Genomic DNA, 27,082 nt, shown 5'->3' with positions numbered 1-27,082 from the left:
GCACGGCCTTCATTAGAAGCAGGGTCTTTCTGCTGGTCACTGTTGTCGATGTCCATTAATTTGTTCACCACCGATACCACGTCAGTGGCATTTTATTAAGTATGTTTGCTGTGATGACGATGTCAGCAGCGGTTGAATCAACGTCAGTGATCACTGGTTTTGTTATCAGATGGGAGTAAATTTAGTGTTGTTTTGAGGATGCTGCTGTGGCAGCGCATCATTGATTTCCTGGCGGCTCCATGATGGTATTGGGTGCTAGTGTACAAGGACATTGCAAGTTTTTTGTAGGCAACAAAGAGCTCAGTGTTCCGAAAATGAGATATTGGTCGCAGTTGTGTTACCATTCACGAGGACTATGCCTCCTTCACGACAATGATGTCCTCATGCCTCAAGCCCGTTTGAAAACCCCTGGGATGAGTTTGGACGCCCAGTGCCATATGATCTTGGGGCTCTGCAAAGAGCTCTCATCCGAGATTGGAACGTCATGCCTCAGGCTGCCATTATGCATGTGTGAGTGAGGTAGTATTTTTAACGCCGCTGTTAGCAGTATTCCAGCAATAACACGACGGGGGACACCAGAAAAGGCCGTCACACACTGTGTAACCATGTGAGTCCGTCGGCATGACGAGGCTACGCATAGGACCATGTAAAAAAAAAAAATACAAAAAAAAAAAATACAAAAAATAATAAATAAATAAATAAATAAATAAAGAAATAAATAAATAAATAAATAAATAAATAAATAAATAAATAAATAAATAAATAAATAAATAAATAAATAAATAAATAAATTGTCAGTACATATATATAGTATATAGAAATGTGAACTTTTTTCAAGAACCTGTGATCTAAAAAGGAAACAATTGTGCAAACACAACCAAGGGAAGTAAATATGCTGAAATGGAACTCTCCTGTGGAAGGCACGTTTGTAGGATTTCATTTAACCAGTCACAGATATGTCGAGCATGAATGGAATATCGAGTATTACTTTTGTTGCTCAATCATTCCAACATGGCTGACAAACAAGAACTCATTGACCAATTCGTTGGTGTAACTGGTATCGATGTCGATAGAGCAAGATTCCACCTTGAATCGGCTGCATGGAATCTAGAGGTAACGTGCAAACAGTATAAAATTGCATTTTCATCCTGTTCTATGTAGTTCTTCTTTTCTTGTACCTCGATGTAGAAACACGCACAACTCCACGAGTCTTGGCACATGCAAACCCTTTCTACTAGATATAGTTCTGGACAGGTCTTGAGTTGATACGGTATTTTACTCCCTTTCGTAGGACAAAAGCAAAATTAGAGAAAGACAGCAAAATTGCAGATTACCGGGCGCACCTCATAGAGCTAATATTGTTCAGACTGCCGGTTGTACCTCTCTGCATATATCTCGAGTGCCTCGTCGATTCTTTGGGTTTGGGGCAGGTTACCCCTAACTTTATCCTTAGTCCTTGGATCTTCTTTCCTTCCTGAGGTTTAGGTACCACTTTAATATCCATCAATCGGCCCCCATCAACCTCCCCTTTACGGTCCTTAGGGTTAGTTTTGAGTTAGCTATCTCTTTTAACGAATTAATCCAACATAATTTGAGGTGACATGTGAGAGAACATTTCTCACAAGAAGTTGTGATCTTGAGTTCTAAAACTACTTCCGAGGAATCCCTCGAGACAGGTATATTGGGCCTACCTTTAGCATACAGTACCACAAACTTTTCAAACATGTGACAATACCCTATGACGTAATTTGTAGTATACATATATATTTTTTGTCGGTTCATTAATGTTCATTAGTTGTGCATAAGAATGCAGTTTATTAGCACTGAACACATCCAAATGTCGCCAGTGTTAGGGTAGGTTACCCTGAACTCTATCCTTAGCCCTTGGATCCCCTTTACGATCAATCATCCCTTACAATCATTAGGGTTAGGTAGATCTACCCGTTTAGTGGCTATTATAGATTCTATTGTGGCTCCTAATATTCTTCACACAAAAACGTCAAGTAAAAAGGATGAAATGGTTTTGTGTTGAATACTTTGGCTTCTGGATACTGTCCTAGATCATTCACACAAGCCACTTTCACCGGCTACATTTTTTCAGTACTGATTAAAAATCTCACAGTTGTGTCGTCATTAGCCATGCTCATGCCTCCCTCGTTCTTTACTATTATCCACATCATCCTTACAGTTTTCCCTACCAAACTTTTCTGTCACAAAATCCACCCGACGAATTATTAAATACCATGTCATTCATGCGTACTCGCGAGTTCGACGTCTGACGCCTGGTGCCGTTTTCAGTTCGCGCCATATCGGATCATTCCTCGCCACTGGGTATCTTGTAGATTACGGAATGGGACGAGAGTGCCAAGTGGCATAGGGATCAATCGTAAGTGTCTGTAGACTAAAGTCACGAGACGCCATGCCTACCCGTAACCTTTGGAAGTGTCCGTCACCTATTCGACCCTTTTCGTTCAGTTCCATAATGTCGTAGGCATGACTAGGTAAATTTGCACTGTGTTTCACAGTATAGACATAGCTCAGTCGGTTAGCTGTCAGGCTAACAATCCGAAGGTCTTGTTACTTTGAATGCTTTGTTTCATTATGTACGCTTTTGCAACAAAATCTGTACCTGCCATAGTACAGCAGCTGTCCTCCTCTCGCATTCGCCATTTTGGTGGTATTATTGTGGAAGATAAGACTCATATAGCATGCAGTTTTACTCAGTTTCATATCTATGTTATTTCAATTATTACAATTTGGCATATGAAAGCTTTTCGGTGTGTTTGATCTTCACAAACAAGCGCTTTATCTGCTAAACATGTCTAAATCATGAGTAGACTCATTGCAAGTGTAAACACAGTCAATTAGTCTTTAATATTTTTGATCTTCTTAAGCTTTATCTGTAAAAACATCCACATCATGAGTAGACTCACTAGCTACAGCTGTAAACAGTCAATAACTGTGAATAACTTGTCTACATCATAAAACAGTATGCATTCATGGTTCACTGCACTCATAGTAATCCATCGGTTTGGCACTCCTGGTACCAACATCAGAATCTCTCGATTTATGAGTTCGGCCTTCCCAGTACTATCTGAAATTCAGATTAGATAGTAGCTGATGCAGATTTTGTACTGGCTGTAACATGCTCACAGTCAAAGTGAACATTGAATGATATCATGGAGGTTGTTATCCACCAAGTTCCCAAACAATATGTGTTTTAATTCAGTCCTATATTTGGATTGTCAGTGTATTTTTTCAAGTTATAAACTGTACAAAGAAAAAGTATACACTCTGCACAAAAGTATTATCAAATATTTTACTTTGTCTTTGTATGATGTCAGTGAAATCTTGATTCAAATGATATGGAAAATAGGCTTTTCAGATGAATTATCAATTTCACAAAAGATGTTCAGCATGTTCAGTTGTCATGGTTATGTAAAAGACAGTCAGAGTGATGATGTGATTTCAGTGGTGATATGCAGAGCTGAAACTTCTGCTAGCGATGCTGTCCCTGTACATCATGTTCAGAGTTGTTCATAGTAGGCGATTCAAAGTCAAACAGCAGTTGGAGTAAGTGTAACAAAATGTGATATAAAAAACATGTTGTATATCATCACAACCCTGGACAAATGTAAGTTTGCTGTTCTGATGGGATATTTTACCCAAGAGTACACAATTTTTATTTCGACCAAGGACTATGAAAAGTGACAACACCCCATTTGATACTGAAAATACAAAAACTAACTACAGTATATCTCAAGTCTTTTATGCGACATGTGCATTAACATATTTCTCAGAATTTGTCATGGAAAAGACAAACAATGTTACCGTTATAAGTATTACTCATAGGCAATAGATAAAAGTGAAATTATTTTTAGTATAATTCTCACTGAGCTTTATAATATTTTGCTCCATGCTGATTGGCTTGTTCATGTTGTTAATTCCACATGTCCAATTGCTTCTTGGATTGCGATATGCAAATGTATTGTTCCTATATTTTCTGACCTAAAACTGATACAAACACTATGCATAGTGTGTCAGATGCAAATATACATGTGCTGGCCTCGCTGTGGTTATGCAGTCTTGTAATACATCCCAAGAAGTATGCATGTCAAGTACATGATAATGTTGAATCCACCTTTCTTTCATTTGATGTGACCTGAAAACAGTAATAAGTAAAGTTTTTCATGTGCATTCTAAAAATAGCAACCGTGGCTGAAGAAGGGAAACTGAAGTGTTACTGTTTTCCTGTTGAAAGGTTCAACTTATTCATTATCTTTTCACATTCCTGCTGACTTGATATGGATCTACATTGATCAGGAAATATAGTGTCATCATTTGAAATTATTGGCTTTGAATGAAACTGTTCTCCTGTTCTCTCCGAGTGAAGTGGCAAACGAGCCTATTATCACTTTGTGAATAAGTAACATAATTTTTCTACTGTCAGTCAGTTACAACATGAACCATGAAAGCAATATCATACTACTCATAAATATCTAAACACATTTAAGCTGACATTCGCATGTTTATAAGCATGATAATGATTTTATGTTTTTATCTTGTTTATTGTAGATTCTTAATGTTGATCTCTGCATATATCAACTTGTGAAAAGAGCAGATAGGTACCTTCATGAGTCAACTCATCAATCATCATGTGTATGTTTCTGTTGTGTGTTTCTGGAACAACTTCTACTTGTGGAAAGAATAGAATGCTAATGCTATTGTCATGATTGTTGTGCCCTGGCAAACACACCAAACAAATTCATAGAGAGTTAATTGTTCTTCAGCTTGCAATGGCAAGTTTCTATGAAGATGGTGATGCTGAGCCTCAGGTTGTGGAGGTTGATGATGATGGTGAAGATATTCAGGAGACAGCAGCGCCTTCTAGTGGTGATGGTGGTGGCAGGTCACAGAGTGCGGGACAGTCTGGAGGAGGATCAAGGTGAACCTTGTAGCTTGTACCAGTATATAGAATCACTGCTCCATAGTGTAGCAGGGAAGGGATTATGACAGGTTTAAGAAGGCCTTTTAGTGGAAGTGGTCTCTAGATAGCAACGGAAGTATCTGTTTAAGCAAAATACTGATTGTGAAAAGATTAAAATATTTTTTAGTCCCCTGACTGTTTTTCAAATTTCAACTTACTTATAACTGTGTTTGTTTGTTGTTTAACGCTGCACTCAGCTATATTCAAGCTATATGACAGCGGTCTGTAAATAATTGAGTCTGAACCAGACAATCCATGTTTGATATCATGAGCATTGATCCATGCATTTGGGATTCGATGACATGCATCAACCAAGTCAGCCAATGTGACCACCAAATCCTGTTAGTCCCCTCTTACAACAAGCACAGTCGCCTCTTATGACAAGCATGGGTTGCTGAAGACCTATTCTAGCCTGGATATGCACAGGTTCAACATGTCACTAATTACAGGACCATGGGTACCAGCCTGAGGTAACACAGTTCCTCTGTAGGATTGGTAATGAAAGTCTATAAGGACAATCTGAATCTATAAACATTGATAAGTGTCTCATGTTTCAGGTTTGCTACAATCTCAAGTATGAAGGACAAGGAGGAAGATTCTGACTCAGATGAAGGGCAAGCCTTCTATGCTGGAGGTTCAGAACGCAGGTAAGATTGGTTTCCATGTTCACAAAGTCAGCTTCAGTGTAGAGGATGAGGAAGAGTTTTTTACCCCATTGTCATTTCTCATTTGTTACCATGGTTACAAGTAACAGAAGTTCAATGTCTTTCCCCATCATATTATCCTGGGGGCACAACGGCCCAGTCCAAGGTGCCGCAAATCGCTGTGCAGTCTTGCAACATGCCAAATGGGAGACCACAGTGACCTACTTGACATCTACAGTCTGGCAACATGCCAAATGGGAGACCACAGTGACCTATTTGACATCTACAGTCTGGCAACATGCCAAATGGGAGACCACAGTGACCTACTTGACATCTACAGTCTGGCAACATGCCAAATGGGAGACCACAGTGACCTATTTGACATCTACAGTCTGGCAACATGCCAAATGGGAGACCACAGTGACCTACTTGACATCTACAGTCTGGTAAGTAGGTCACTGGGAGACCACAGTGACCTACTTGACATCTACAGTCTGGCAACAATGCACAGTGGGAGACCACAGTGACCTACTTGACATCCACAGTCTGGCAACATGCACAGTGGGAGACCACAGTGACCTACTTGACATCTACCGTCTGGCAACATGCACAGTGGGAGACCACAGTGACCCACTTGACATCCACAGTCTGGCAACATGCACAGTGGGAGACCACAGTGCCCTACTTGACATCCACAGTCTGGCAACATGCACAGTGAGAGACCACAGTGACCTGCTTGACATCCACAGTCTGGCAACATGCACAGTGGGAGACCACAGTGACCTACTTGACATCCACAGTCTGGAAACATGTACAGTGGGAGACTACAGTGACCTACTTGACATCCACAGTCTGGCAACATGCACAGTGGGAGACCACAGTGACCTACTTGACATCCACAGTCTGGCAACATGCACAGTGGGAGACCACAGTGACCTACTTGACATCCACAGTCTGACAACATGCACAGTGGGAGACCACAGTGACCTACTTGACATCTACCGTCTGGCAAAATGCACAGTGGGAGACCACAGTGCCCTACTTGACATCCACAGTCTGGCAACATGCACAGTGGGAGACTACAGTGACCTACTTGACATCTACCGTGTGGCAACATGCACAGTGGGAGACCACAGTGACCTACTTGACATCTACAGTCTGGCAACATGCACAGTGGGAGACTACAGTGACCTACTTGACATCTACCGTCTGGCAACATGCACAGTGGGAGACTACAGTGACCTACTTGACATCTACAGTCTGACAACATGCACAGTGGGAGACTACAGTGACCTACTTGACATCTACAGTCTGGCAACATGCACAGTGGGAGACTACAGTGACCTACTTGACATCTACAGTCTGGCAACATGCACAGTGGGAGACTACAGTGACCTACTTGACATCTACAGTCTGGCAACATGCACAGTGGGAGACTACAGTGACCTACTTGACATCTACAGTCTGGCAACATGCACAGTGGGAGACTACAGTGACCTACTTGACATCTACAGTCTGGCAACATGCACAGTGGGAGACTACAGTGACCTACTTGACATCTACAGTCTGGCAACATGCACAGTGGGAGACCACAGTGACCTACTTGACATCTACAGTCTGGCAACATGCACAGTGGGAGACTACAGTGACCTACTTGACATCTACAGTCTGGCAACATGCACAGTGGGAGACTACAGTGACCTACTTGACATCTACAGTCTGGCAACATGCACAGTGGGAGACTACAGTGACCTACTTGACATCTACAGTCTGGCAACATGCACAGTGGGAGACCACAGTGACCTACTTGACATCTACAGTCTGGCAACATGCACAGTGGGAGACTACAGTGACCTACTTGACATCTACAGTCTGGCAACATGCACAGTGGGAGACTACAGTGACCTACTTGACATCTACAGTCTGACATGTGGCTGAGTTCGCTGGGTCCTGACGGTGTACATGCTATGAAACCCTGCACAAATGGGGATTTCCTTGTCTCAAACAAAACTTGGTGATGAGGTGATATTAAGGGGGAATGGACAGTCTGAACGTTGATTGTATATCTTATTAGTATAGAAATGTCAGTTAAATTTAAAGTGCCTACTACAATTGAATTAATGTCATGTTTCAAACAGCCTTATGTTTTTTCAGTCCTACTGATACAAGTAGATTGGTTGATTGTCATTGACTGTCATGTTTCAGTGGACAGCAGGTACTGGGCCCGCCAAAGAAGAAATCTGAACCAGATGAGGTGGTGGATACACTTTTCAAGTCTGCAAAAGAGTCAGTTCTGAGAAAAGAAACATTTAATATGCACTTACCTTCAACAAATATTTTTGTGTGAAAGAAACTACTGCAATACATTTTAAATATGAAGTTATCTCTTATATTAGCATCCGTTTCTTAAGCCTATTCACAAAATATACTTATGGGTGTGATGTCTACAGTTGATAAGTTGTCTGGCATACAGTCAAGTCTTGTTAATCCGACATGGTTGGTTGCATATGATTATGTTGGATTAACGAGTATGTTGGATAAACGAAATTAAGTAATATCAACGTTCGTGATTGAAAATCAGACAACTACACAATAGATAACGATACAAACACTAACTGTTCATTAATTGTTTATTTTTAAGCAAGTTAATCTCTGCAGCCATTGTAATATGCAGCTACCAGCCGACTCGTCTAACATCAAAACACTGGGCTGTGTACTCGAGGGCAGATGACAGTGGAGTACGCAGATCACTGTGTCGGATTAAATGATTAATGAGTGATTTCGGTAATTCGTTGCAAATAAGGTGTGTCAGAGTTGGAGTGCTAGACTGTCGGATTAACGGGTCTAAATAGCACTGATTTAATCGGTTCCCATCATTAGTGTCGGATAAAGCCGATTGTGGGAATAACGAGTGTCGGATTAACGAGACTTGACTGTATATGAGTCCTGATGACTATGGGTAAGGCCTGTTATGCATAGTGATGGAAGACATAGAGAATACTGAAGGTAGTTGAGCTGCCGGGGGTGATAGCTGTGTGTTATACCTTTACAGCATGGGATCATTCCTCTGTTACTGGTTTGCCTTGCCCAGACCTATGGTTTACAGGCCGCCGAAACCGAAACATAGTCAAGTTAGTCTCCAGCTGTCAGGGTATTAGTGTTGAGAGGAGGCATATATAGCATGTATGTATGTGCTGTTTCATCTGCTTTATAGACACGGGGCTGAAGTTGTTGATGCAAGTGAAAACAAGCGGAAAAAAGCAGGTCCATCATTCAGAGGTACTGGATACAGACTTGGGGACACAGAGGGGACCTCTCATACAGTACAAGGTGCAAAAGTGAAAGAATCAAGACAGGTAATAGGTGCACAGTAGTCTCGGGGTAACCTGGATTGACAACCTGGACTGAGTCCAAGTATTAGTTGTATGTGTCTTGTCAGATATAGGATTCAAGTAAGGATGTCTGACGTATGTGTGTTGTCAGATGTAGGGTTCAATTAAGGATGTCTGACGTATGTGTGTTGTCAGATGTAGGGTTCAAGTAAGGATGTTTGAGGTATGTGTGTTGTCAGATGTAGGGTTCAAGTAAGGATGTCTGATGTATGTGTCTTGTCAGATGTTGGGTTCAAGTAAGGATGTCTGACGTATGTGTGTTGTCAGATGTAGGGTTCAAGTAAGGATGTCTGACGTATGTGTCTTGTCAGATGTTGGGTTCAAGTAAGGATGTCTGACGTATGTGTGTTGTCAGATGTAGGGTTCAAGTAAGGATGTCTGACGTATGTGTATTGTCAGATGTAGGGTTCAAGTAAGGATGTCTCATGTATGTGTGTTGTCAGATGTAGGGTTCAAGTAAGGATGTCTGACGTATGTGTGTTGTCAGATGTAGGGTTCAAGTAAGGATGTCTCATGTATGTGTGTTGTCAGATATAGGATTCAAGTAAGGAATGTCTGATGTATGTGTGTTGTCAGATGTAGGGTTCAAGTAAGGATGTCTCATGTATGTGTATTGTCAGATATAGGGTTCAAGTAAGGCATGTCTGACGTATGTGTCTTGTCAGATGTAGGGTTCAAAGTAAGGCATGTCTGACGTATGTGTCTTGTCAGATGTAGGGTTCAAGTAAGGATGTCTCATGTATGTGTGTTGTCAGATATAGGATTCAAGTAAGGAATGTCTGATGTATGTGTGTTGTCAGATGTAGGGTTCAAGTAAGGATGTCTCATGTATGTGTATTGTCAGATATAGGGTTCAAGTGAGGCATGTCTGACGTATGTGTCTTGTCAGATGTAGGGTTCAAGTAAGGATGTCTCATGTATGTGTATTGTCAGATATAGGGTTCAAGTAAGGATGTCTGACGTATGTGTGTTGTCAGATGTAGGGTTCAAGTAAGGATGTCTGACGTATGTGTGTTGTCAGATATAGGGTTCAAGTAAGGATGTCTGACGTGTGTGTGTTGTCAGATATAGGGTTCAAGTAAGGGATGCTTAGTACAATTTTGTACTTGCAGTTGATCTACCAGCAGACAAAAAAGTTATTGTGTTGTGTTTCAGGTTGATATGGTATTGAAACTGTGGAAAAATGGATTTAGTATGGATGACGGTCCGTGGAGAGATTACAACGACCCTGCAAATAAAGATTTCTTAGATTCAATAGGAAAAGGGTACTTTTGTTTTTGCCAAACATCACAATTAAATTTCTATATTTGAAAGTACAAATATTACTGAAACATAGATTTAAGTAAAGCTCAGCACAGCTATTTTGTAACTTAAACAGCTTTTTTTATTTGAGCAAGATCTGACTGGCAGAAAACGAGTAACATGATCAGCCGAGTCCATATCAACGTATGTGTTGTACCCATGATACCTGTAATTCCTCATCCCTTATGTTTTTATATAACATCCACAGCTGCCAGTCAGATCATTCAGCATGTTTAGTCAATATTCTTTTAGTTATTCAGGAAGTATTTTGGTGACAATATGTTTAATAGATTGAGATTCTATACACTGTTTGAGTCAACTTTGACAACAGATGTCTTTATTAACATTTGTTCTTTCACTCACATCACATCAAAGCATGATATTTACAGATATGGCAGAGGCCAGGGATGACTTCTTTGTATGTGTTTAGTGAGGTGCCAAGAGAACTCATACGATTGGCCAAGGGTGGAGAAGTCAATCTCAACATGGAAGATCATCGCAATGAAGAGTATGTCAAGCCTAAAGTACCTGTCAGGGCGTTCACAGGAGCAGGGCAGATGCTGGGCAGGTAAAGCAAACTTTACATTTTTTGCAAGACAAACTATTTAGATGTCATCGCATGTCTCTCATCAGTCGCTTCACTACTATTACATAACACTGAACTGTTGTCTACACCTTGACACATGCATCACACTCAACTGTCACCTACGCCTTTACACATGCATCACACTCAACTGTCACCTACACCTTGACACATGCATCACACTCAACTGTTGTCTACATCTTGACACATGCATCACACTCAACTGTTGCCTACACCTTGACACATGCATCACACTCAACTGTCACCTACGCCTTTACACATGCATCTCACTGAACTGTTGTCTACATCTTGACACATGCATCACACTGAACTGTCACCTATGCCTTGACACATGCATCACACTGAACTGTCACCTACACCTTGACACATGCATCACACTGAACTGTCACCTATGCCTTGACACATGCATCACACTGAACTGTCACCTATGCCTTGACACATGCATCACACTGAACTGTCACCTACACCTTGACACATGCATCACACTCAACTGTCACCTACGCCTTGACACATGCATCACACTGAACTGTCACCTACACCTTGACACATGCATCACACTGAACTGTCACTTACACCTTGACACATGCATCATACTGAACTGTCACCTACGCCTTTACACATGCATCACACTGAACTGTTGTCTACATCTTGACACATGCATCACACTGAACTGTTGTCTACACCTTGACACATGCATCACACTGAACTGTTGCCTACGCCTTGACACATGCATCACATGGAACTGTCACTTACGCCTTGACACATGCATCACACTGAACTGTCACCTACGCCTTGACACATGCATCACACTCAACTGTTGTCTACATCTTGACACATGCATCACACTCAACTGTCACCTACGCCTTGACACATGCATCACACTCAACTGTCACCTATGCCTTGACACATGCATCACACTGAACTGTCACCTACACCTTGACACATGCATCACACTGAACTGTCACCTACACCTTGACACATGCATCACACTGAACATTGTCTACACCTTGACACATGCATCACACTGAACTGTCACCTACATCTTGACACATGCATCACACTGAACTGTCACCTACACCTTGTCACATGCATCACACTCAGCTGTCACCTACACCTTGACACATGCATCACACTCAACTGTCACCTACGCCTTGACACATGCATCACACTCAACTGTCACCTACACCTTGACACATGCATCACAGTCAACTGTTGTCTACACCTTGACACATGCATCACACTGAACTGTCACCTACACCTTGACACATGCATCACACTCAACTGTCACCTACGCCTTGACACATGCATCACACTCAACTGTCACCTACACCTTGACACATGCATCACAGTCAACTGTTGTCTACATCTTGACACATGCATCACACTCAACTGTTGTCTACACCTTGACACATGCATCACACTCAACTGTTGCCTACACCTTAACACATGCATCACACAGAAATGTCACCTACACCTTGACACATGCATCACACTGAACTGTTGTCTACACCTTGACACATGCATCACACTGAACTGTTGTCTACACCTTGACACATACATCACACTGAACTGTTGTCTACACCTTGACACATGCATCACACTCAACTGTCACCTACACCTTGACACATGCATCACACTCAACTGTTGCCTACACCTTGACACATGCATCATACTGAACTGTTGCCTACACCTTGACACATGCATTATCTGAGTGGGGTATTTATGTTAAACTGTGGCATGGTATCTCAGTTAGCTAGCACTATAAATCGGCATCAGTATGGACTAGTACAAGCAGCAACACAAACACACACACGTACATGCATGTCGCTATCTTGTATGCGACGTTAAACCCCATTTCACCTTACCTCACCTGTTAAACCCTATTTCACCTCAGCACATATCACACCCTTCATATTGTACCATGTGATATCTGTTTCAGCCCTGTCCCCAACCTGGCATCAAAGCCACCTGAAGCAGCAGGGGCGAGCGCAGTCAATGACAACACAGCGCAGCAGGCAGCCGTTGCAGTTGACACCTCCAAACCCACAACCAGCATACAGATCCGACTCGCAGATGGATCAAGGTTTGTCAAAACAAAAATGTTAACATAACAATGTGATATGTTACATTCGTTGACAATGGGGACCACATTGACCATGTTGACTACAGTGACCATAATGTCTTCAGTGACCCTGTTGGGATGTAGTTGCTATTTTTCACCAACTAATCAACTGACAGCCTGGTTCCAGCAAGGGGGAATCCAGCAGGTGCCCAGACTACTGAGTGCTCAGTTTACATAGAAAACTGAAAATAAACACGTCTCCACAACATGACATATCAGCTAAATGTATTCACTGGAGGGGCGTAGTGTGTACACCACTTAAAGTATTGATGATGTGTTACCAAGTGAGCCACAGTACTGTATAGTTGAAACCTCATTCTCATCCATTTACCGTGTTGTCCACACATAAAGTGAAGTGGGGCCATTAGACCATACTGCCAGTAAGGATTCTATGGGGCAAGGTTCAACTTTAACCACTAGGAATTGTGTTACCCAAACAGGATATTAGGCAAACATTTACCATTTGAAGATTTTTGTAATTGTACGAGAAACGTGATGGCAGTAATCCTGTATTTGAACACTCTGTACACTCTGCTTGTGTTGCATGTCACTCCCTTTGTGGGAAGCTAGTTGTTTTAGATTAATAGGGTTATGTCTTACTCATTGTTGTATTTTATTTTCAGACTGGTTGCCAAGTTTAATCACAGTCACAGGATCAGCGATATTAGAAATTACATTATATCGTATCCTTTCTGTCTCTGGTTTAGCTATTTAGTTCCATCTAGATCTGTTAACATTATCTGAACACATATGGATGAGCCTGTGAGAGATGGGGTCCCAGCTCCTACATTCTCTCCATGCTTGGAGAAGACATATATTGCATGTGCTTTGTCAGTTTGAGATTTCATTTTAAAACTTGACAGCCATGACTTGTTCCATTCCATGTGACTTCCAACTCATTACATTGGAGCAATTAGAATAGCTTTTGATGTTGTCCTGTCTGTTATGTGGGACCATCTAACCATCACATGTGGTCGCACTGGAACTCATGTTCAAAGAACTGACTGTTTGCATTTATGTCAAAAGGCCCGTGAAACAGATAGCGTTTGAATTGATAAGAGCATTCATTACCCTCTACAATCACACTTAATGATTTCAGGGACTAACAATATCACTGTATTCAGCTTTAAACACTTCACAAGTATGTAACTGCCACCACTGATGTCTCTGATTCAGCCAGGTGAGCTACGATGTGTTAGTCTTGACATGTTTGCTGTTGTGTGTTTCCTTGACTCGTGTAAGATCCCATCCTCAGTATGCGGGGGTGAACTTCGTGTTGATGACAACCTTCCCAAATAAAGAACTGACTGAGGAGTCGGTGACACTAGAGGATGCTAAGCTATTGAATGCAGTGATTGTCCAGCGACAAAAGTGACCTGTCTGAGCATGGCCACTCACAGGGACAGAGAGTGATTCATGGGGCACAGTGTCCTCTTGTGATTTCCCTTTGCATTGAACAACTTTTGTTCTGAAAATATTAGGATGAGACAATAGGATGTGACAACCAAGAAAACTAAAGTCCAAGCAAATCCAGTTCCTGAGAGCCATGTCACAACTTTTATGTTTAAGACAGCACAGTCACCAGGCATATATTCCCTGTTTTTGTCATTGTGATTGAAAAACGTCCTAGATAAATGTCTTGAGTTAAGTATACCCCAAGTGTTGTTACTCCAACAAACTGTCCCACTAGATTGTCAGGCATGGACCATCATTTCTGATGGTTGTTTTGTGAGGGCTCCTTGTTAGCCCGTTGTGTCATGACTGGCTGAAGCTGCTCGTGACGTGTCGTATTACTGTGTTTATCAAGTACCAAGCAATGCCAAAATCAGATGCTACACACAAGGAAAGAGATACCGTGTCCTCACTCACTTAGAGCAGTAAAGTGGGACATTCTCCTTCTTTGCAGAAGAGGATTTTATCACTTGTAAGTGCCATGAAATATGCTCCTGGCTTATTAAGTCCACAATGTAAACAGTCACCTTGTAATGGTGAGGTGATGTGGAAGAGACAGACACCTTTCTATTGAACACAAGAAACACTTGTACCACTTGTTGTTAAGTGCAGTTTACAAAATGAATAAATTTGTGGTTTAACAACAAGTTCTATTTGTACATGAATGTGGTGATTTCTTGGGAGATTTATATGGTTCCATCCTACTGCAGTGTCATGAAGATGTTTTGTTTTGCTGTTACAAAAATGTCCATAAATAAAACGGATAAGCATGAGTGGAGGGTTGCACAAATTATTTGTATTTAAGGATCATTTACCGTCACATGATTAATGAATAAAAAAAAGAAGAAGATTTTCCAAGCTATGTCCAAAGCACTCAAAATAGTGGCTAACTGAAATACTATTCACTCACTCATTATACGAGTAGCCGGTCATCTGCATGTAGTTGCCAGTCATGTGCATGTAGTAGCACATGTGCATGTAGTAGTCAGTCATGTGCATTTAGTAGCCAGTCATGTGCATGTAGTAGCCAGTCATATGCAGGTGGTGTCCAGTCATATGCAGGTGGTGGCCAGTCATGTGCATATAGTAGCTAGTCATATGCAGGTGGTGGCCAGTCATATGCATGTAGTAGCCAGTCATGTGCATCTAGTAGCCAGTCATATGCAGGTGGTGGCCAGTCATATGCATGTAGTAGCCAGTCATGTGCATGTAGTAGCCAGTCATATGCAGGTGGTGTCCAGTCATATGCATGTAGTAGCCAGTCATGTGCATGTAGTAGCCAGTCATATGCATGTAGTAGCCAGTCATGTGCATGTAGTAGCCAGTCATGCGCATGTAGTAGTCAGTCATATGCATGTAGTAGCCAGTCTTATGCAGGTGGTGGCCAGTCATATGCATGTAGTAGCCAGTCATGTGCATGTAGTAGCCAGTCATGTGCATGTAGTAGCCAGTCATGCGCATGTAGTAGCCAGTCATGCGCATGTAGTAGCCAGTCATGTGCATGTAGTGGCCAGTCATGTGCATGTAGTGGCCAGTCATGTGCATGTAGTAGCCAGTCATGTGCATGTAGTAGCCAGTCATGTGCATGTAGTAGCCAGTCATGCACATGTAGTAGCCAGGAATGTGCATGAAGTGGTCAGTCATATGCATGAAGTAGCTAGTCATACGAGTGTAGTAGCTAGTCATATGCAGGTGATGGTCAGTCATATGCATGTAGTAGCCAGTCATATGCATGCAGAAGCTAGTCATATGCAGGTGGTAGTCAGTCATATGCATGCAGTAGCAGGTGATGGTCAGTCATATGCATGTAGTAGCTAGTCATACGAGTGTAGTAGCTAGTCATATGCAGGTGATGGTCAGTCACATGCATGTAGTAGCCAGTTATAAGCATGTAGTAGCTAGTCATATGCATGCAGTTGCTAGTCATATGCAGGTGATGGTCAGTCATATTCATGTAGTAGCCAGTCATATGCATGCAGTAGCTAGTCATATGCAGGTGATGGTCAGTCATGCATGTAGTAGCCAGTCATATGCATGCAGTAGCTAGTCATATGCAGGTGGTTGCTAGTCATACAAGTTTAGTAGCTAGTCATATGCAGGTGATGGTCAGTCATGCATGTAGTAGCCAGTCATATGCATGAAGTAGCTAGTCATACGAGTGTAGTAGCTAGTCATATGCAGGTGATGGTCAGTCATGCATGTAGTAGCCAGTCATATGCATGAAGTAGCTAGTCATACGAGTGTAGTAGCTAGTCATATGCAGGTGATGGTCAGTCATGCATGTAGTAGCCAGTCATATACATGCAGTAGCTAGTTATATGCAGGTGGTGGTCAGTCATATGCATGCAGTAGCAGGTGATGGTCAGTCATATGCATGTAGTAGCTAGTCATACGAGTGTAGTAGCTAGTCATATGCAGGTGATGGTCGGTCATATGCTGAGTACATGCTGACAGATATGAAAGTAGTATTTCAAACACAGAAGAAATAGTTCACCATATAAAGCAAGGGTGTCTCCATAATAGATTTCAGCATGTCAGAGAAAAGGGCAGTCATGAAGGGATTTTTAGCATTGGTCTACACGATCAAAGGATCAACATGATGGGGGAATTATGACCCTTATTACAGAACAGTAACTTGATGGAGTAGAGTTTAAACATGGTGGAAAGTCCCTCAATAATATCTGTCAATAAAACTGTCAGAGGTTACAACTCCTGAAATGATAGCTGCTGTGGGAAAGAAGATAATGAATGGTGAATTTGAGGTTTCAGTGGGTTGCATTTAAATCTTTAATCAGCATCTTGGTATGTATGAGGCTAGATGGGTACTCAAGAACCTTGTCATGTATGGCAACGTGTGACGAGATGTGTGTTCATCACGGGGATCCAGCGATCAAAACTGAATCATCAAACACCTTCTGCACCTAACAAGTTCAAGACTCAAACCTCAACTGGGAAGATTTGGCCACCGAACCTTTTGAACGCCCAGTTGTAGGTGTGTGTACTTATATATATTTATATAACACTATAATCCAGTGTACACAAAGCTGCTTGAACACTTCCAAAATACTTATATTGACATCTTGAAGGCTTCATTGAAGAGATGTGTCTTTAATCTGAATTTGGAAGTGCAAAGTTTTTCTGCTGATCTTCTGTCAAGTGAGAGTTTGTTCCAGAGGAAGGGTCCTACAGTTTACCATTCACTGAATGTCTTGCTACCGGTACGAGATGACATGATGGCTGGTACTTAGTACAAAATCAGAAACATATACTCATCAGTAAAAGAAACATGAACCGTAGAAACATATAGCGAAGTATATATGGTCAGAAGAGATGTTTCCAATGTGTAACCAGTATGTTCGTTTGTGCATCAGACAATCTAATCTCTTGGGGCATGGTCACAAAGGAAGTTATACCACTGGGTGGCAGCTTCATAAACTATGTGTTAAACTTATATAAAGGCAAATTCTTGCTGAAGTTAGCTATTACTGGCTACCTTCTCTACATTGAGACAGTGTCTCTTCCCTTTCCAACCTTGAGTTGTATGGATCAGAGTAGGTGCCCAGCACCCAATGCTTGTCAACTAAGAATCAACTAACATGAGGATTGGTAGTCACAATGTTTTACCCGAGTCATTGTGCCTGCATGGGGGCATCAATTCCCATGATATCAACCTCCGATGTGCCTGGCTCGAACATCACTGGGGGCATCATTGCCCATGATATCAACCACCGGTGTGCCTGGCTCCGACCTGACTAGGGGCATCATTGCCCACGATATCAACCACCGGTGTGTCTGGCTCTGACCTGACTGGGGGCATCATTGCCCATGATATCAATCACCGGTGTGCCCGGCTCTGACCTGACTGGGGATATCATTGCTCATGATATCAACCACCGGTGTGCCTGGCTCCGACCCGACTAGAGACATCATTACCCATGATATCAACCACTGGTGCGCCTGGCTCCGACCAGACTGGGGAATTGTTGCTGATGATATCAACCACCGGTGTGCCTGGTTCCGACCCGACTAGAGACATCATTGCCCATGATATCAACCACCAGAGTGCCTGGCTCTGACCTGACTCGGGAATTGTTGCTGATGATATCAACCACCGGTTTGCCTGGCTCCAACCTGACTGGGGACATTGTTGCCCATGATATCAACAATCGGTGTGCCTGGCTCCGACCCGACTAGGGACATCATTGCCTATGATATCAACAATCGGTGTGCCTGGCTCCGACCTGACTGGGGTCATCATTGCCTATGATATGAACAATCGGTGTGCCTGGCTCCGACCTGACTGGGGTCATCATTGCCTATGATATGAACAATCGGTGTGCCTGGCTCAGACCCGACCAGGGACATCATTGCCCATGATATCAACCACCGGTGAGCCTGATGGCACAGACCCTATTATTTACAGACCCATTCACATAGCTTAAATATTACTGTGGTGCATATTCACCAGTCTTGTGAGCTTATAACAACAAATATGGATAAAACATTTTATTTCAGTAATGGTGTTGAATAATACAACATGAAAAAGAAATCTTACCCAACAAAAACAACAATGGTGTATGCTGAACACATGATGATCAAATGTGAAGCAAACATGCATCCATGAACAACCCCTCACCTCTCAAATACCTCACTTTCATACATCTACAAGAGCATTATTATATATTCTTGACTAACCCACCTCCGTGATCTATACAGTCAATATTTAGACAAAGGTTATTCCTCTGGTTAGTGAAGTGCACAAGTTAACAAGTGCACAAGCAAGACATACAACTATTAATCAGAATCGTTCAACTCAAATTCCTTCAATTGTTATCTTTATCTGATCTCTGATCAGTTGAAGCAGATGTGTTAAATTTTTAGTTGTCTCAAACAAAAATGCCCTGATTAGTCGAATCAAATATGACCCTAACATGCATCACGATCATGGTCAAAATACCAGTTCATCGTTTCTTTTATTAATAATTCAAAATTCTTTTGAGAAACTTTTCAAAACAGTGTTCAAATGTGTTTAAATTAAAAAAAAGAATTAACAATAACTTAAACCCACAAACTCAATTGAAGAGAATGTATAATCATAAATAGGTTGACAAAGAGACAAAAGCACTCGGTTCTTGGGCAATTACCTTTGTTTCAGGAATACCACCTGAGAACCAATGTTGTACTTTGTAAGCAATTCCTTCCTATTATGCAGAAATGAAGTAAAATAACATTTCAAGGTTCCTCAAATATTGCTTATAAACATTCTAACGGTTGTAAGTACTTATTTGAATGCACCGAATGTTTCTTGTTAATCCTATCTCAATGTGGTATCCTTATGTAGTGTCTTAAACACATGACAACATTTCTCTGTACAACAACATGGAGCATCTGCTGTGTGTACTGCCTGTGCTGTCAGCTCGGGGAACAGGAGCATGTCTACCAGTGACTCTTTATCTCCAACCTCTTCATTGGCCCAAAATTCAAATTTAAATCTACCTGGTGCTGAAAGCATAACTAGCTTTTGGTTTCAAATTACACGGTTCAAATGTACTGTTTTCTACAGCATATTTGTAGTGGGTCATGAATACATGATTGCTTTTTCTACAAACTTTAATGGAATGATGCTACTTGTGCTATTTCCTGTCTATACAACTTGTGTTTGAAGTTAATCTGTAGATCCCCCTACAACTTAGTGGAGCATGGTTGTAGATAGTCCTTCATTAACTGTCAATAAGTACACTTCAGAAGCTGTTGTACATATGGATTTCTACTTCATTACTCTTTCAACGCGATGTGGCACCGATGCTGATAACTTTGTCAAGTACCTTAAGGTACTAGCATCTGTACCGAAATCCATGTCAACTCTTGTCTTCCTTATCACACATACCACCCCAACAAGGGAACAACCTAGCCCCACTGAAAATACTAGACTCAAGGATCACTGGCAATCTCCAATGTGGCTAGTCATCTCATGCTCATGAACATACTGAGCAGCCCTGTGGCGAAATGTTTGGTGAGAGTTTAGTCTTGGTGAACTGACCACCCTTGATGGACCCGACACCTGTTCAACAATTCACCTCAAATTTCATCAATTTCCTCACAAAGCGGACAGGATCAATACATGTTCATATGTTATCATTTACACATGTTGAATTGTGAGTGGTGCAATCAATACCTGACTGACACCCAGCTGGTGCCGCAGCAGCTAGTCTTGGAGGAGGATGCTGGGCAGGCAATGGGCTGGCAGCATATCACCACACCACACAAACACAAGGGGGAAGGAGGAGGACTATCTGATAGCCACAAATAAAAGAATTTGGAAATTCTGAGAAAAAACCCCTCTCAAACCACTTAGTCCTGTTTCAGATCCACAAAACTCAAGTTTCATTTGCTGTTTCCATGTAACCAAGAAGAGTGGAGGAGAAATAGAAAATATATAGTGAACATTGTCCTTTTTAATCCATTCATACATGTTACAAAACTATAGTTGTGTGAATGTTGGACCGGAGATTCTCATGCATGACAGAATTGTACAGGATAATTTCCTTCATTCCATTGTCTGTGTAAGGGTACAGTCAGGTTTAGGCTAGAACAGGTCTGTGGACCGGGTTCTGTACTGAGAGCTAAACAGCTGGCGACATGATCATACTAATCTATACACTGACTGAGTGAGACCCTACACTAAAAGAAAAATAGCAGTATGTAATCAATCTTGAGGAGTAGTTTATAAATAACTGATTGATTACAATAACAAAATAACAGGCCAAAGACCCCTACAAACTTCAAGCCAAGCATATCAAAGGAGAAATAATTATATGTATTCACAAAAACTGACTGACTGACATGACTGTTTTCAAATTTTAAAATGTCATATGACAATCCCCAACCCCAAATTTCCAAAACATGATTGCTTGGTTCAAAACATCATTTTAAGGATGAATTCAATTGACATCTAAAATGGCAAAATTAAATCTGGCAACTACAGTGAGCGCAGTGATTTATAAACACACAAAACTGTCTCTGTCTCTCATCACGAAGAATTTACAATATATTAGATCAAATACAGTAAAATAATAGCTCTAAAATTAATTTAGTCATACACACTATCTTGTGCAACCTTTCACAAACAGTGGGCCTTCACATTATAATGGTGAAATAATACCTGTGACATCATTCAGGGATGAAGTGTGCTGATGTCAAACTCTCGGGTGTCCTGGACATTTGCCTCAACTGAAGCACGTCTGTTGTTTATTTAAAATCAGAGAAACATGAAATTTTTCGAAAGCTCTATTGGCCTATCACATCAAAGCATTCTCCAAGAAATGGTTAAGTAGTTTTTGAGTCCAGATAAGTGAGGCATGCACTTAAAATTAAATATATTTGTGTTTACAAAAAATCATCTTGAAGGTTTGAAATATATAAACAGTGTGCACACAGTGAAATGAGGTGTGCAATACACTAGTCTCAGCAGAGGACAGAGGAACACTGGGGAAGGTGTGCAATACACTAGTCTCAGCAGAGGACAGAGGAACACTGGGGAAGGTGTGCAATACACTAGTCTCGGCAGAGGACAGGAACACTGGGGAAGGTGTGCAATACACTAGTCTCAGCAGAGGACAGAGGAACACTGGGGAAGGTGTGCAATACACTAGTCTCAGCAGAGGACAGAGGAACACTGGGGAAGGTGTGCAATACACTAGTCTCGGCAGAGGACAGGAACACTGGGGAAGGTGTGCAATACACTAGTCTCGGCAGAGGACAGAGGAACACTGGGGAAGGTGTGCAATACACTAGTCTCAGCAGAGGACAGAGGAACACTGGGGAAGGTGTGCAATACACTAGTCTCAGCAGAGGACAGAGGAACACTGGGGAAGGTGTGCAATACACTAGTCTCAGCAGAGGAAAGAAAAACACTGGGGAAGGTGTGCAATACACTAGTCTCAGCAGAGGACAGAGGAACACTGGGGAAGGTGTGCAATACACTAGTCTCAGCAGAGGAAAGAGGAACACTGGGGAAGGTGTGCAATACACTAGTCTCAGCAGAGGAAAGAGGAACACTGGGGAAGGTGTGCAATACACTAGTCTCAGCAGAGGAAAGAGGAACACTGGGGAAGGTGTGCTGAACACATATTGCACCTCATGGACATCTCTGGGACACCATGTGTTGCCTCATCCACAACCGAGGCTTAACGGCCAGAATCTGAAGATGGGAATTACAATATGTTATCACTATTATCAGGTAATTGTCACTGAGAGTCCCTTTCTGGAGAGGATGGAGCAGAAACAGGCATGCTGACTACTGCCGAGGATACACCTCAATCAGATAGCTGAATGGTTAGTTGCATTTACATTCCCGTCAAGTGAGACAACATAACACTGCTGAACATGGCTATCCATCTCCTATTTCCTGAGATCATACATAAATAAATGTATTTGTCTCTAAAAAAATCTGGCTGATCTACAAATGTTTCTTAAAAACGTGGCTGAGTAATCTCAGTTTGGTATCTAGATCCGCTATCTGCTACACACAAGAATTATAACTGTTTATATATAACTATTATAACTGTTTCTAATTATCCTTAAAAATAAAATGTGTTTGACATCAGCTGTGGGCTGGAAGATGGACGGCAGGTGATGTCTGCTTCGTCTCCTCCATACACTTCTGTGTACATTCTCACACACATTCTGATTTGGCAAAATAGTTCTGACATGTGATGATGATGATGATGATGATGATGATGATGGTGGTGGCGGTGGCGTGTGAAGCACCTGCTGACTACTCTGGCCCGAATGAAATCTGGCCTGCTCCTCCCTTCTTCATATAGCGCCTATAGCTCTTGTAGCGGGCACTCTCTGCCAGCTTCGACTTCCTCTCATTTTCCTGATCTTCCCTCCACACCTGCACACACAATATACACAATGTACACACATATCACAAATCATAACAATTTCTCTCAAGCATCATCCAAACATTTTGGCTTGTAACCTTGGCAGTAAATATAAATTTAAAGTCTGTCTGACACACAGGGTACATTGCAGTTTGTTGCACTGAAAATAGACAACAGGAAACCCTGATGATAAAAGACAAGCTGACTTCATTCGAAAAATATAATTTATTGATTATCACCAATATTTTGTATATATACGTCTTTGTATGATGTTAGGTACTTTATTTGCCAGTCCACTGGAAACTGACACCTGTCCAAGCCTAATTTTACCAGTAAAAAAATGGTAATAACCGGTAAACAGGAACACTGCATTGGCTTGGCGAGAAAAATCATGAACAGACACTGTAGCTCACCTGCTTATGTAGTCCACAGTTTAAATGTCAACAAGGACAGCCAATTAATAACAGTTGCGATCAGCATATACAAATAGTGTCTGCCTAAAAAATCTGAGGACTTACAAAAAGCTGCTTAAATCCTAAGGATTGGAACAAAATGAGATGTAATCAGAGGCAGAAACACAGATGCCAAAGTGGATCTTCTTCAGTCTCATAATTTCAGAGGAGAATATGTTTACAGAGCCAAAAAATATATTTCTAGAGAATTTATGGGCATGACCAAAAAAAGTTCAAAATGTAAAAGTACTAAACATACAGCAAACTTCATTACATTTTGAACAAAACTGAGTGAGCAAGAGCCCCTGACTGGTTTCTCAATATGTGTGTCCTTGACCATTGACATGACACATCAATGTATCAAATAATATTTCACATTTCACAAATTTCCCACAAAGTTCTTCTTTTACACAAAAGATACACAGATGTCCAAGCACTGTGTGGTGGCAAGAGCAAACTCAGAACAAAACTATCTGAACTGGGCTGTTTAACTATCTATAACTTTATTGATGAAGTGAGTATCTTCTAGTTTGATTTAAAATACAGTAAAAAATCTTTACCTCAAAATTTTCCCATTTCCATAACTCTAAATCCAAGAAATTTTCTTTGTCATAGTCCTCCAAAGCCTGCAATAAAAATGAAACTAATCTTTAATGTAGTTCATTTTACATCAACAAGCAGAGTCATCTATATCCCCTATCAATCATTTTATTTCCAATACATATAGGCCACAGGCATTTGTGTACAAAAGTTGAGTACAGACAGGTTTTAAACATTCAGTTGCGCATTTCTTACTTCATTAGCATAATATAGATATTTTGCTAGATTTGTAATAATATATGTATCTGGTGATGACAGAAGCATATTAAATTTATGAGTGTTAGGATGACAACAGATCTTTGCTTTGAGATATAGTTGCCGTAACTTGACATACGATGGACAAATAAGTAGGAGGTGGTACTCGGTTTCAACACAGTCTAATTTACAAAGTTTGCATTTTCTTAAATTTCCTTGGATTTTATAATGACGTCCATTCTCAATTTCCAAAGTATGACAGCTCAGTCTGAATCTCATGAGGGTTGTTTTCATATTTTGCAAATTTAAGAATGACAAATAAGGTTCACATTTAACATAAGTGTTAAAAACAAGCATAATATGACATTTTTTAACTTGCAAGAAGTTCCCTATGCCAGATCTGCTGAAATGTTTTCTTTCAAATATTGTTTAAACATATTAAGAAAAACCTTCCATACATTTGAAACCTCCATACATCTTCTAATCCATGTTTACAAAGACTATTCCTTAATTTAGTTACCCAATTGACACGACCATGTTCATCATACAGGTAGAACATATTGTAGCACTTTCTTGGTAAACGGAAGTCTGGCATCTTTAGTATGTTCAGCCAATATTTCACACATCTGGTCCAAGCATATACACGAATAGAGTATCTGCCACACTCGCCCAATACAGCATTGTTTGATGTGGATAATTTTAAACCCCCAAACCGTTTACAAGCATATAACTGCACAGTTTCCAATTTTTCAACATTTTCAAACTCCCAAACCTCGACACCATACAGAAGCACTAGCATGATCTTTACATCGAAAGTAGAAATCTGGTGAAAAAGGTTGTAGCGAATGTATACCTCGCAGGATAGTTATCCATACCATTTTCGCCGGCAGGGTAATCTTATCAAGAGTTTTAGACCAGTTAAGCCTATCATTAAAATACAAACCCAAGTAAGTATAACCGCAAGCAACTTTAACGCTTTTCCCTTTGAAAAACCACTTTTAGAAACGTGACAAATAACCACCATTTTTAAATACAACAACTTTGGTCTTGGACATATTAACTGACATTTTCCGAGTGTTACAAAAATTCTCAAGGACGCTTAGTTTATTCTGAAGGTTAGAAACACTATCACCAACGAGTATCAAATCATCTGCAAATAGAAGTAACAGGATGTAGATAATGTCTGGATGGAGCTCTACACCAAACAGACACTCCTATTTCATTTATAAAAAACTGGAACAAGAACGGGCGAAGTACACAACCTTGCCTGACACCCAAAGGGCAATCAAATGCCTCAGACATACGATTGTTAGACCTTACACTTGCCTTAAAGTCCTTGTAGATTGACTGCAACATTCTACCCATTTTTGTACATAATCCGCGTTTATAAAGCAAACTACAAAGAAGGTTACGGAGTATGGAATCGAACGCCTTAGAGTAAAAAAAAGTGACGCTAAACTTACCCCTTTTACATGAAAGTAAGCGTTGTACAAGAGCATTAAGGACAAAACAGTTATCTACAGTGGAATACCCCTTCCGAAAACCTGACTGGCCCCAATCATTGTCATGTGTGACTGTTGTTTAACAGCGCAGGCAACAATGCAATGCACAGTAGTCTGTAATTCCTGGAGTCTGGACCACACAAACCAGTGAGTGAAAGCATGAACAACAAGCCATGATATCGGGGTACGATGACATGCAATACACTGACTCACTGAGCCTGGTCACCCAATCTATTTTAGTCAACTGTTACAACAAGCATAGGTTCTTGGGAACCAATCCTACCCTAGATCCCAACAATGGTTTTAAATAGCCTTGTTAACTTCTTGTAAAATCCCCATACCAAGTATTTAAAGCAGAGACCTCCGCCTTAGATATCACATATACATATTATTGGGATGTAAATCAAGGAGGGCATGGGTGGCCCAGTTGTGTAAGCTGCTGCAATTTACAGTGAAGAGTTGCATCCCTTGGAAACATATGATCGTAAATTTGAATCTCGGTTTGCCACAATCATGTTTCTAGTTTTGTCAGCATCATACCTGTGCTTATTGGTTTCTCCAAAGTGGTAAACTTCTTAGAGCAGTAGCTTTTCGGGCTTTCCACCCAGCTTAAGCTGACACTTGGGGATATAACTGCAAACTGTTCAAAGTGGCGTTAAACTCATTCACTCCTAAGTCCAGTGGTACTTACATCCCACTGTGACTGGCTCAGCTTCATGTATCTTCGTATCTTGTAGAACTTTTCCTCCTCCCCGTACTCATGCCTCAGTATTGTGAACTTCCAGATCCAGGTGATCCACCAGATGAAGTAGGTCACTGTGTAGTAGGGGAGGAACACCAGCTGTATCCATAGGATGTCTCGGTAGCTGGGCCGACTGTATCCCCCTCTGTACAACACACAAACATTGTATCCCCCTCTGTACAACACACAAACATTGTTTC

At 41.2% G+C, this 27,082-nt stretch overlaps 3 protein-coding genes across 3 annotated transcripts in view; 1 reads left to right on the top strand and 2 right to left on the bottom strand.

Annotated features, from left to right (window-relative positions):
* The first annotated feature begins 969 nt into the window (after positions 1-969).
* LOC139467009 (NSFL1 cofactor p47-like) lies at positions 970-15,297 on the top strand. Its single transcript, XM_071248715.1, has 10 exons — positions 970-1,113; positions 4,791-4,945; positions 5,545-5,634; positions 7,837-7,917; positions 8,846-8,987; positions 10,179-10,288; positions 10,756-10,893; positions 12,869-13,012; positions 13,675-13,734; positions 14,294-15,297. The coding sequence occupies exons 1-10, from the start codon at positions 970-972 to the stop codon at positions 14,424-14,426; spliced, it is 1,197 nt and encodes a 398-aa protein (XP_071104816.1). The 3' UTR covers positions 14,427-15,297.
* A 352-nt stretch (positions 15,298-15,649) lies between these two features.
* LOC139466885 (uncharacterized) lies at positions 15,650-16,168 on the bottom strand. Its single transcript, XM_071248611.1, has one exon. The coding sequence runs from the start codon at positions 16,166-16,168 to the stop codon at positions 15,650-15,652; it is 519 nt and encodes a 172-aa protein (XP_071104712.1).
* A 2,895-nt stretch (positions 16,169-19,063) lies between these two features.
* Positions 19,064-27,082, bottom strand: part of LOC139466665 (dnaJ homolog subfamily C member 25 homolog) — a 31,926-nt gene continuing 23,907 nt past the window's right edge. The window contains exons 9-11 of the mRNA XM_071248260.1: positions 26,832-27,027; positions 24,404-24,469; positions 19,064-23,402 (exon numbers count right to left, since the gene is read on the bottom strand). Of these exons, the coding sequence (XP_071104361.1) occupies positions 23,280-23,402; positions 24,404-24,469; positions 26,832-27,027 (385 nt within the window). The 3' untranslated portion in view covers positions 19,064-23,279. The remainder of the gene's footprint in view (positions 23,403-24,403; positions 24,470-26,831; positions 27,028-27,082) is intronic.

Source organism: Haliotis cracherodii, unplaced genomic scaffold, assembly GCF_022045235.1.
Source record: "Haliotis cracherodii isolate W230 unplaced genomic scaffold, xgHalCrac1.p SCAF_19, whole genome shotgun sequence".
In the NCBI taxonomy this organism is placed as follows: domain Eukaryota; kingdom Metazoa; phylum Mollusca; class Gastropoda; order Lepetellida; family Haliotidae; genus Haliotis; species Haliotis cracherodii.
This window is presented reverse-complemented; position numbering and strand designations above follow the sequence as displayed.